We start from the raw sequence: 12,762 nt of genomic DNA on the forward strand, positions 1-12,762 counted from the left end.
TTAAACCACATAATAAGTACTCATCACACAGTCTTTGCAGGTCTCGCATGATCGGGTAATATTAACATCAGAAGTGAAATCTAAGACGAACCCTCTTTTTGAGAATCCCAAAGTTAGAATCCATTCCCACCCGACCACTTTCAGTTAGCTCATCCCACTGAGACAATGGCAAATGATTAAGTTCCCTAGACAGAGGGCTCCAAAGTTTCCCAATTATACATTATGCAGCATCAGAAAAAAATATTATGGATGTTTTATTCATCTACCTCCTCTCCTGCTTTCTAACCCTGAATGAAAACTGCATTCCTGAATGATTGCAGGACATTTTCTTAGATTTCATGGCATATTAAGAAACTTGTGTTCTGAATTTTATCCCAAATTAAAATGTTTTTACTTTTAAATCTTACTTCCAACTAGTGTAATCAGACTATCAATCTGAAATCCCTCAATTATTAAATCAGAAATCCCTCAATTATTAACTGACTGTCAGATCTAACCCCTTTGCCTGCACCGCCATGCCTACTATTCTCAATTTCTAGAGTCAACTCAATTCCTACTTTGCAGGGCCCAGGGTTAAGTAATGTCACACCGACTAAAAGCATATCATCTGATAAATGCTCTTTAAAAACACTAGCCCCTTTCCCAAAAAGCCTGTACTTATCTGCATTGGATCAGATTTCAAAAAGCATTTTACCATATGGTATTTCAATCCCGGTCTCTACTTTGCTACAGTTTTGGCCTAGGAACCTAAATGTCAAAGTATTAAATGAGCACACCTGTTGATTATAGAAAACCTAGAGTACTGTTGTCTTAAACACATGAGGAAATTTAATCCACAGTAGCCTAAAACCAAGAGTGTGAAACGACTTCCTCATCAACACAAACTGAGAGATGTTAGTATTCCAACAATAACCCTACCATATGTATGTGTAGATTTTCAATGTGTGATCATGCTCTACAGCTATCTGCAAAAGTAACTGCGGCTAATTAAAAGTAATGGCAAAAGGCACAATTACTTTTGCACCAACCTAATATTAAGTGCTTTCCACAGCTTCATTCAGTATCTGCTTTCCTACAGAATTAAATGTATAGTTGGCCCTCCATGTTCGTGGGTTTTACACATGCAGATTCAGCCAACTATAGATCGAAAATACTAGTAAAGAAAAAAACTTAAAAAAGTAACAATACAAATAAAAGTAGTTACAACTATTTACATACCATTTACATTTTATCAGGTATTTTAATGTAGAGATGATTTAAAGTATACAGGAGAATATGCATAGGTTACATACAAATACTATGCCATTTTATGTAAGGGACTTGAGCATCTGCAGATTGTGGTATTCACAGCTAAATAGACTGCTCTGTGTGGGGAAAGAGGCCCTACAGTGAAGTGAAAAGTAGACACTTGATTGTGGACTAATTTTTCCAGTATTTCCCAAAAACTTACAGCTAACAACATAATATTAAACATGTTTTATTAGCATCTTATACATCTGACACTCTCTCCTAAGCATCCAGTTTATTTTCTAGTCATGGGTTACTTACTAAAAGTCTATGTAACATGAGCTCACATCAGATCAGAAAACATCAAGTGGGTAGTATTTTTGACTGAATTAACATACAAAAGAAATTGCCTATATCATGTATATGGGCTCCAAGGGTAGTTCATAGTTCAGCCTCTTCATTCTTTTCTGCTTTTGTCACCTGATATAGAAAATGATCTATAAAATCCTTATAAATAAGACATGAGTTTTGCCTGTAATGAGTAGGATGAAAAAAGGCCAGTGCTGCATGCTATGAAACAATAGCAACTTTATAGGGGAATCCAAGGTTTGTGTGCACAAAAATTATAAACTCCATTTTCTGCTGTGCTGGAAAAACTGAAGTTTAAAACACAAATCAACTAAGCCTTTCAAGGATGAGGTATCACAACACTGGTAGCTGTTTAATATATTCATTTTAAGTAAGACTGGATGCTAAAAATACAATAACTGTAATTAATAAAGTTGAGGGAAAACACAAAGATCAGCTAATAGGGGTAAAAGATCATTTAGGGTAAAATAAATGTAACATTCTTTATGTTCTCAATCACCTGGGAAGGCAAGACTGTGGAGTATCAGGAAATAAGAGTTTTCTCGTTTTCAGTAACATGGAGATATACACTTCAGAATTCAGAAGGTAACGGAGGCTATAAATAGTAATTAAAAGAACAAAACAGAAGAAAGCAGGGGGAGTTCCATTGTCCAGCTGTTGCAATTTTCCTGAAATCTTGTTTTTGAGTCTCTCCTATTTAAGGACAAAACAATTTAGCACACAACAAAAACCTCAAAAAGGGTGCCAGCTGGACCACAAAGCACTGAACTTTCATTAGGATGTAAAAGCCATTTTGAAAAACAATCGCCACTGTATGTCAAGTTATTTGACTCCTCAATGCAACATGCAACTCAATGAAATATAATTTGAGTAGTGTTGTGTTGGTATGTATCATGATTATGACTCCAAGAAAAATGTATCTAGTACATTCAGAGGTTTTGTGGAGGACGCTGTAAAACAAAGTTTGAAGTAAACAATAATAAAATACAAAAATAAAAAACCAGGGTTTTTTTTCTCCAAATTCCTGGTTTAATAAGGACTTGTTTATTTTGAGGAAAAAAGGTCCCAAACATCAGGCTGTTCACAAAAATAACCCACAGTATCAACTTTAGAAAACAAATCTTAAGACTATAACACTAATTATTTTTCTAGAGGATGCATCTGACATGCCAACTCTCATTCACAAAAATACATTGTTACATTTGTGTTGAACTGCCCCACACAGCACACTAATGTGGGGGTGTAACACACATACTTCTAACTCAAAGCTGCTTTCAGGAGCTACTCAACTAAATGAGATTGCCTTTGCAGTTAGGGAAGCAACTACTGAACTTATGTATGAATGAAAAGAACTGTACTCCCTGCATAACAAGAGATTATTTTGGAGACAGTTGATAAAAACCATACATCCTTTTTATTGTTAAGTCATAAAGAGGTATCAAAATTAAAAGCAAAAATTACAGGGTAAGACTTAACAAAACTACTAGGAGCGTCAAAGGAAGTGAAAATGGGACTAGGCGCGGGGCAATATGAATTAATGAACATGGGAAGGACAAGGATGGGGAGAACAGTGAGCATGTGCTGAAGATACTAGGGGAGAGGATCTGGTGAAAAATTTGATCTTAGACAAGCGCCTAGGTAAAGAAATAATGGGATAAGATTTCTAAACCCCACTATGTGCTTAAGAGTCATCCTCGCCATTGGCGCTGTCTCTGTCATCCTCTCCTTCCTCAGCCTCTTTTTCATCATCCTTGATCAACTCCAGCTGTGAGAAACAGACACAAATAGGATGGAGTTAGAGGCACTCCATGTGTCCCTGAGCCCCCCTCCACCACCTTTTTCTTTCCTTTCCCGTGGTTTTCACCTGGTCATCCCCCCGATCTTCATTATCATCATCATCCAGTAGGTCCCCCTCCTCAGCAGAGTCATCTGCACCCCCCTCAGACTCCATCTTCACATTAGTCTCATCTTTCTTCACGGAGCTGCTGCTCTGCTCCTCTTCTGACTTATCGTTCTTCATCTCTACTGGGGATGAGAAGGACAAGTCTGTCTAGGGGCAGTAATGTCCACAGGATGTAGACAATCCCCACTAAGGATCACAGAACTGCAGCACAAATCTAAATCCTCCCACACAAATACCCTTCCCAATTCACACTCCCCAAGTTTCATATTACATTGCTTTATATTCCACTATTCCAACATATACTTTCAAGTGCCTTACGTAACTAACCCAACTATATACCCAACAAGCAGAAAACCCATTTACCTGCTTGTTTGCTCTGTTCCTTTTCAATTTTTTCCAGGTTTTCCAGGAGAGAATCCACTTTTTGTTTTATCTGGGTCAACTCCTTCTTAATGGCCTGAAGGTCATCTCCTTTCACTTTAACATAAACAAAATAATGGATTAAAATCAAATGTACAGAAGATATGAGTTAGCAAATACACTGGCACTAGACTACATCAGGAGCACCCAGGGAGAAACAGAGCCAGTACAGATTTCCCTGTAATAAAGGCCCTTGGTTCTACTATAAAGCTTATAATTACTTACTGTAATTTTTTTTTTTTTAAGTATCTTTTAGACTTGGGTTATCGCTACATTGCCCAGTTCTGAATGCAGTGACTATTCACAGGTATGATCACAGTGAACTCCTGGCCTCATGCAATCCTCCCACCACAGCCTAAATCCCCAGGGTCTTAGCCTCCCCCTAAGCATCTGGGGCTACAGGCGTAAGTCACTGCATCAGACCTTCTGTTGTTTTACTGCCTTCCATATTTCCAGTTACAGGAGTTCAATACAGAAAAGTTTAAAAATCAATATATTGAACACTATCTGAATTTTAGTTTTTAAATAACCCACAAAAAAACCCTCAGAAACTTAACACACACCTCAACTAAATAAAGTCAAATGACATCTTTCAAATCACCTAGCTGTTGCAGTCTAGAATTGGCCACTCAGTCACAATCTCGTCTCCTCCATTATTTTGGATTTTTAAAATTATTTTTCTTGAGATGGAGTTCGCTCTTATCACCCAGGCTGGAATGCAATGGCACAATCTCGGCTCACTGCAACCTCTGCCTCCTGGGTAAAAGCGATTCTCCTGCCTCAGCCTCCCAATTAGCTAGGATAACATGCATGCACCACCATCCCTGGCTAATTTTTTGTATTTTCAGTAGAGATGGGGTTCCTCCATGTTGGACAGGCTGGTCTCGAACTCCCGACCTCAGGTGATCCGCCTGCTGGGCCTCCCAAAGTGGTGGGATTACAGGCATGACTTGGTGGGATTCCATTATTTTGAATACACAAAGTCATGTGGCACAACAATATTTTAACTGCATTAGCTTCCCTATTTCAAAACACAAGAGATACCAAAATCACAAAATGAAATAATACATACACTTTCCAGACTTGGAAGATCCCCGCTGTCCACTCTTAGAATTGAAGCCACTTTTGCCCCTTCGTGAGGTGTTTCCTGATACACGCTGACGTTTCGAGGGCACTACAGCCCGAGCAATAGGAGGAGGAGGAGGTACACGTGCTGGGTAACTGTACATCCTATTGGATAAAAGGAAAATGGAATTCATTCAAACCTAACATTATCTCAGCACAATTCAACATACCTTATGATAAATAATAAACGAATATTGTCTCTCAGTCATTTCTTTTTATTAAATTTCATTAAGAAGGCCAGCAAAAATCTCCATAGTGGGGTTTAGAAATCTTATCCTATTATTTCTTTACCTAGGCATATAAAATTGTTTTAATATTGCAGCAACTTTTCCTTAAGAAAATCATACATATCAAATTGTACGGTTGGCTGGCCTTTAGCACTGGATATAAATGGTTTCTCTGTACTAGTGGAAGTATTAACAGGGCATTTATTATAATGAATAGCCTTTGTTTGGATCTTATTCTTTTCATATATACATTACAAAAAACAAATACTCTTAAAAAGGTTCCAATTAAAAGGGTATGTAAACAGTGGTATTTAGCATTAGCGAAACCTGATTCTTTTCACCCACAGAAGCACAAAAATTATTACAACTAGTGATAAAAGGCTGAACCACATAAAATTTCAGATCTATAAAATCAGGGCAATTCCATGTAACTGGGAATCATAGCAAAATGTGTTGGCTGGGTATAAATACTGATATAAAATATCTCATATAAAACCAGGTAGTATTATTTCTAACTAAATTTACACTTAATTCCAACAGGGCAGATACCACTGTCTATCTTGTTCACTATTTACCTGTGTCTAAATTCACTGGCCAGTACACACTTAGCACTCAAATAAATACTGGTTGCTCAACTAACTGATGTTTCTATTAGAAATCTTAATTTCAGGCCAGGCGCAGTGGCTCCAGCCTGTAATCCCAGCACTTTGGGAGGCCGAGATGGGCGGACCACGAGGTCAGATCGAGACCATCCTGGCTAACACAGTGAAACCCTGTCTCTACTAAAAAATACAAAAAACTAGCCGGGCGCGGTGGCGGGCACCTGTAGTCCCAGCTACTCAGGAGGCTGAGGCAGGAGAATAGTGTGAACCCAGGGGGCGGAACTTGCAGTGAGCTGAGATCCAGCCACTGCACTCCAGCCTGGGTAACAGAGCGAGACTCCGTCTCAAAAAAAAAAAAAAGAAATCTTAATTTCAAATGTCTTATAATAATAAATTTAGTATCCCAGTGATTGATAAAGATACTCCAAAGCAGTAGCTTGGTACACTTACATTTGTAAAGAGAAAATTCAAAACAGAACAAATACTTCTTACATGGACATCAGTTCTAAACTTTATACATTCCACATTGTCATTTCCATTGTGGCAACATATTAAGTCCTTTAATTCTACAAGCTTTTTAAAAATGCAACTAACTTAATGCAAAGGCCCAGGTACTCTGTAAAAATACACCTACCAACTGCTCTGCCTAACTCCAAAGATTTCTTAAAAAATAAATGTGATGTAATCAAGAACTTTAAAAATTTTATTAATCATCTTTGTCATGATACTCCCTCTTATACATATACAATGGTGGCAAGTTATTCTGAGTTGTAGTATCTCCAATCTTCCTGTAGTAAAAACATTTACAAGATCTCATTGCTAATTCTCTCCCCTGTTAACCTAAAGTGTTTTCCACGCTAGATCAACAAAGTAATGTTTAATCTTGTCCCAAGAGTGGCTATGGACAGGAACATTTTCCTAAATTAAAAAAGAGCAAGGAAAGCTGAGGTGGGAAGACTGGTTGAGCCCAGGAGGTGAGAGAATACCATGACTGCACCACGGCACTTGAACCTGGGGAACAGAGCAACACTGTCTCAAAAGAAAAAAAAAAAAAGTTGGCATTTCCCCTAAGTATGGTTAATCTGTTAGTTTAATCCATTCATGGGAATTAACGCAAAAAAAAAAAACTTTTTATTATCACTACTACTTTCCCATTTTGTCAAACTTTTGCTCTTTTTGACCAAAATATTTCAAAGTATGATACAGAAACTATAAAATATCAGTGTTCAGAAACTGATACCCTTTGTGTGAGACAACACTTGCACAAATTGCGTAATAACAATTTCTGGAGGTAAATCAAAATGAGTTATCCATATCCATGAGCATTAAACTGAGCTTAAGCCCCAGTCCAATGGATATATCTAATCTACCTCCTAAGCCACTAACCTTCACCAGCACCTGCATCTAAACCAACGAGCTAGCTACCTAGTTCCCTACTGTCACTGGAATTTCCTTTTAAAACCTACTATTTCATCTGACCATAACCAAAATGAAGCAAGTAATACAATTTTGTTTTGAATCTATGTAACAGTCCCATGAACACAATCAGGAGTCAAAAATTCTCTACTTTTCTGAAGAAAAATATTTCACACTATTTCAGCCAGTAGGGCTTAAAGGGCTTTTAGTTACACAGAATGCTGCTCAGGCAGAAATGGACTCTCATTCACATTTGAGGAAGTAGTCCTTGCCTCGAAAAATGTTAAGTGTGAAAATAGAAAAAAAACATACATAGTGTGACAACCTTTAAGTTAAAAGGGATATATATTAAGAAGCTCAGTATGACTACTTCAAGCACCAGCTAAAAATTAACTAGAAATTCTCACTGAGAAAGCTATACAATAGGCAACAATAGCTGCTGATTATTTACTGATTAAGACTAGGCTGTTTAAAATCTTTTACCAGGGGAAAAAGAATTAACTCTAGGAGAATTATAACTGTACCCATAATCAAACTCGATGGTTAAGTGTTGGTATAAAATCAAGTCAGATTAAAAGTAATTAACTACCTCTTGAAAGAAATTAAAACACTCTAGAGACATTAATTACCTGAACAGATTAAGACAAAACACAGCCAGGCGCGGTGGCTCAAGCCTGTAATCCCAGCAATTTGGGAGGCCGAGATGGGCGGATCACGAGGTCAGGAGATCGAGACCATCCTGGCTAACACTGTGAAACCCCTTCTCTACTAAAAAATACAAAAAACCTAGCCAGGCGAGGTGGCGGGCGCCTGTAGTCCCAGCTACTTGGGAGGCTGGCGGAGCTTCCAGTGAGCTGAGATCTGGCCAATGCACTCCAGGCCTGGGCAACAGAGCGAACTCCATCTCAAAAAACAAAACAAAACAAAAAAGACAAAACACACCAGCCAGGCATGGAAACTCATGCCTGTAACCCCAACATTTTGGGAGGTGGAGGCAGGCAGATCATGAGGCCAGGAGTTCAAGAAACGCCTGAACAACATGGTGAAATCCCATCTCTACTAAAAATACCAAAATTAGCTGGGCATGCTGGCACACACCTGTAATTCCAGCTACTCAGGAGGGCTCAGGCAGGAGAACTGCTTGAACAGAAGGCAGAGGTTGCAGTAAGCTGAGATCATGTCATTGCACTCCAGCCTCAGTGACAGAGCAAGACTCCGTCTTTTAAAAAAAGAAAAAAGAAAAAAAAGAAAGAAAAAAAAAAGACAAAACACACCAGCTGGATGCAGTGGCACACCTGTAATCTCAGCTACTCAGGAGGCTTGAAGAGAGGAAGGAAGCAGCGGGGGTTGCAGAGAGCCACTGTGCTCCAGCCTGGGAGACAGAGTAAAAGCTTTTATCTCCCCTACCACAAAAAAAAAGGACAAAGAATGTCTACCCCAATCTCCAAATGTAAAAGCATTACAAGACACGTACTAAGAAAAGGTTTTCAAAGGGAAGATTCTTAAATCGAAATTCTGACCGTAAGACATTAGCTGCAACACAGTGACATTTCCTGGGCCTCAAAAACCTGACTAATAAGACATGTCAACACTATACCAGAGTAGAAAAAATTAGAAGTTAATCTATTAATAAAGCTATCATTTGGTGCATGGACTTACTTAATGGACCACAGCTGGTTCTCATCTTAAAAATGTCAACAGATTTTGCCAGACAGGGTGGCTCACACCTGTAATCTCAGCACTTTGGGAGGCTAAGGTGGGCTGCTCATTTGAGGCCAGGAGATGGAGACAGGCCTGACCAACATGGTGAAACCCAGTGTCTACTAAAAATACAAAAACTTAGCCAGGTGTGGTGGCACACTCCTGTAATCTCAGGTACTGAGGGGGCTGAGGGACAAGAATCGCTTGAACCTAAGAGGTGGAGGTCGTATGTCAAGATCGCACCACTGCACTCCAGCATGGATCACAGGGTAAGACTCTGTCTCAAAACAAAAATTAAGAGAACCAAAGAAGCTGTTTTTATGAACTACCAATTGATGATAGACATCTGCCTCAAACTCTTAACTGTGTGGATAAAAAGAAAAACTGATATAAAAGTTTAATATAGGTTTATATTACAATTTAAATAACAATACGTCAAAATGTGACCAAGAATAAAATCTATTCATAATGTAGTTGGAATTCTTGCTTTTGTGCTTAAAAATAAAATCAACCAGCAAAATTTCTGTACCTTTTTATTTCTAAACTGAAATAGATGATTTCTAATGTTATTTGCAAGTACTTCACAAACATCTGTCTTGGTTAGTCTAGCACCAGTTTACCCAGATACTATCAACTGCAAGCACCACTCATTTAAAATATAAAATGATTAAATTGTAAACCAGTATCTCATTTGCTCACCACTGGAGCTACACAAGGTATTCACCACATGGGGAAACTAACATAATTTTTAAAGAAAATATAATTCTGGTAATTAAGGGGGAAAAAATGGAAACAGGTTATTACCACATTGTTGGGTTAGCCTTGTCCAAAGATCACTGATACGGGTTGGGGAACACCACATACATCCCTACTACCAAGAATAGGTAGCAATAGCTCCTATATTGAGCCAATGGCATCAATCAATAATTGGTTCTGTAATATTCTATCAGAAAGAATTACAGATATTAGTATTTAGGGATATTTTTGCAAATTCTAAGTCATTTGACTGAAAATGGCTCCACTGACTGACAACTTGGAAACAGAGAAGAAAAAATACATTAAATGTACATACTTATTTTAAGAGGAATAAAATTTGACATCTTAAAATATGCAAGATAGCATATTAAGGGAAAAAGTGATTTCATTAGGAAACTATCTTAACACAAAACCAGACAATTTGAAAATGCACCTGAAAACTTTCTGAGTCAAAAAGAATCTAGTCTGTAACATGCAGGTTGCTTGAGTCCTAGATCAATCCTCAATTCAGAAACTTCACTGGATTGAAAACTGTTTTAAGAAAGGGGGAAAAAAAAAATCCCTGACTTTTCTTCTGTATATGGCCTCAGCCTCCCAAGTAGCTTGGATTACAGGTACACGAAAATTACCAAAACAAGCCAAACTAGGTTTTGTAATTTTTGTAGAGATGGAGTTTCACCATGTTATTAGCCATGCTGGTCGTGAACGCCACCAGTCTCAACCTCCCAAAGTGCTGCAATTACAGGCATGAGCCACCATGCGCAGTACCAAAGAATTTTAACATTATTCATTTGTCATGATATTCAACAATACACATACTCCCATATGTCAGTATCGATGTTCACCAAAGATAAAATTTTAAACCAACAGTGTGGTGCAATTTTTATTTTTTAAACAACTGAAATTGAGGCTAGGCGTAGTAGTTCATGCCTTTAATCCTAGCACTTTCGGAGGCAGAGGCAGACGGATTGCCTGAGGTCAGGAGTTAAAGAGACCAGCCTGGTCAACATGGTGAAACCCAGTTTCTACTAAAATACAAAAAATCAGCAGGGTGTGTGGCACGCACCTATAGTCCCAGCTACTCAGGGGGCTGAGGCACGAGAACTGCTTGAACCTGGGAGGCAGAGGTTGCAGTGAGCTGAGATCGCACCACTGCATTCCAGCCTGGGAGACAAAGCGACACTCTGTCTCCAAAAAAAAAAAAACTGAAATTGAGTCGCATGCAGTGGCTCTGTGTAATCCCAGCACTTTGGAAGGCCAAGGCAGGCAGACTGCTTGAGCCCAGGAGATCAAGACCAGCCTGTGATACAAAGAAAAAAAATTGCATTGGCTCATGCCTGTAATCCCAGCACTTTGGGAGGCCGAGGTGGGCCAATCATGAGGTCAGGAGTTCAAGACCAGCCTGGCCAACATGGTGAAACCCCATCTCTACAAAAATACAAAAATTAGAGCCGGGTATGGTGGCGTGTGCCTGTAATCACAGCTGCTTGGGAGGCGGAGGCAGGAGAATCACTTGAACCCAGGAGGCGGAGGCTGCAGTGAGCCAAGACCACGCCACTGCACTCCAGCCTGGCAACAGAGCGAAGCATTTACAAGGAAGGGAGGAAGGGAGGGAGGGAAGAAAAGGAAGAGAAGGAAGGAAGGAAGGAAGGAGGGAGGGAGGGAAGGAGGGAGGGAGGGAAGGAAGGAAAAGAAAAAGAAAAAAAATAAAAAGAAAAAAATTAAGTATTTTAAAAATAAAGCTGAAATTACATAACAGTATTTTGAAAAACATGAGCCCACTGATTCCTTTATTCTCATTTTATCAAGATAGAAGAGTAAAATACAATAAAATAAATTACAAAAATAAAATACAATAAAATAAAATACAAAAAAAATCCTTACAATAAAATTGTTTTCAAGGAACAGATATGATTGCTAGGGAACAGAGTGAAGGAAAAGTGGTTGAAGACAAAAGTGTATTTCAGAGAATTGGGAACTATTTCTATCTTGGTTATAGTAATGGTTTTATGACTATGCATTTTGTAAATCAAATCTGATGCAGGAATTATACACCAAAAGGGTGATTTTTATTGTATGTTTTCTATGCTGACTCCAATTTCTACCTTTCCATTCACCTGAAATACCTGTGTGAGATTTTTGCCTTTACCAGTACCTACCTTTGTCAAAGGTCACCAATGACACTGCTAATTCAGAAAGACATTTTCTAAATTCTCCCACTACTTGAACTATTAATGACATGTGACAGAGCTCGTTTGCCTTTCTACTCTTTTGACATATGTTCATACAGCTTCCAAGATACTTCATGCTTCTATGTTTTGTCCTATGTTTCATTTTGGCATTTTCAATCTCCTTTGCTCATTTTTTCCTTATCACCACATTCTTTAAAGGTCACAGTACCCCCAGAATCTCTTTTCTGTTTCCACTCATCCAGTATTGTGCTTTTATAAACTCTAAGCAGATGACTCCCTTAGAACCATATAAGCAACTGCTTAATCTCTCTCCAAATGGATCAACTTTAACATGTCCACAACTGATCTATGATATTTGCTCCTCACCTTAGCTCCTCCCAATCACTATCACTGTAAATTCCATAATTCCAGTTGTCCAGACAAAAACACTGGCTACCACTCTGATTCCTCTCTCAGGCCTCACAACACCAGCAAATTTCTCAGCATCACCTTCAAAATCCATCTGCTTTTCTTTTTTCTTTTCTTTTCTTTTTTTTTTTTTGAGACGGAGTCTCGCTCTTGTTGCCCAGGCTGGAGTGCAGTGGCCGGATCTCAGCTCACAGGAAGCTCTGCCTTCCGGGTTTACGCCATTCTCCTGCCTCAGCCTCCCGAGTAACTGGGACTACAGGCGCCCGCCACCATGCCCGGCTAGTTTTTTGTATTTTTTAGTAGAGACGGGGTTTCACCGTGTTAGCCAGGATGGTCTCGATCTCCTGACCTTGTGATCCGCCCGTCTCGGCCTCCCAAAGTGCTGGGATTACAGGCTTGAGCCACCGCGCCCGGCC

General features: G+C 39.0%; 1 protein-coding gene across 14 annotated transcripts in view; it reads right to left on the reverse strand.

The window, feature by feature from the left end:
* Window positions 1-1,226: 1,226 nt before the first annotated feature.
* HNRNPC (heterogeneous nuclear ribonucleoprotein C (C1/C2)) overlaps window positions 1,227-12,762 on the reverse strand; it is a 62,440-nt gene continuing 50,904 nt past the window's right edge. For 6 of the 14 annotated variants that reach the window (XM_025392418.1, XM_025392419.1, XM_025392420.1 and 3 more), the window contains 4 exons: window positions 4,992-5,149; window positions 3,863-3,976; window positions 3,461-3,621; window positions 2,603-3,361 (listed from right to left, as the gene is read on the reverse strand). In XM_025392418.1, coding sequence (XP_025248203.1) covers window positions 3,278-3,361; window positions 3,461-3,621; window positions 3,863-3,976; window positions 4,992-5,149 — 517 coding nt within the window. In that variant the 3' untranslated portion in view covers window positions 2,603-3,277. Of the gene's footprint in view, window positions 3,362-3,460; window positions 3,622-3,862; window positions 3,977-4,991; window positions 5,150-12,762 lie in introns of all 14 variants that reach the window. The other 8 variants (XM_025392426.1, XM_025392424.1, XM_025392430.1 and 5 more) reach the window with 4 other exon arrangements.

The sequence above is a fragment of the Theropithecus gelada genome, chromosome 7b (genome assembly GCF_003255815.1).
Source record: "Theropithecus gelada isolate Dixy chromosome 7b, Tgel_1.0, whole genome shotgun sequence".
NCBI lineage: Eukaryota > Metazoa > Chordata > Mammalia > Primates > Cercopithecidae > Theropithecus > Theropithecus gelada.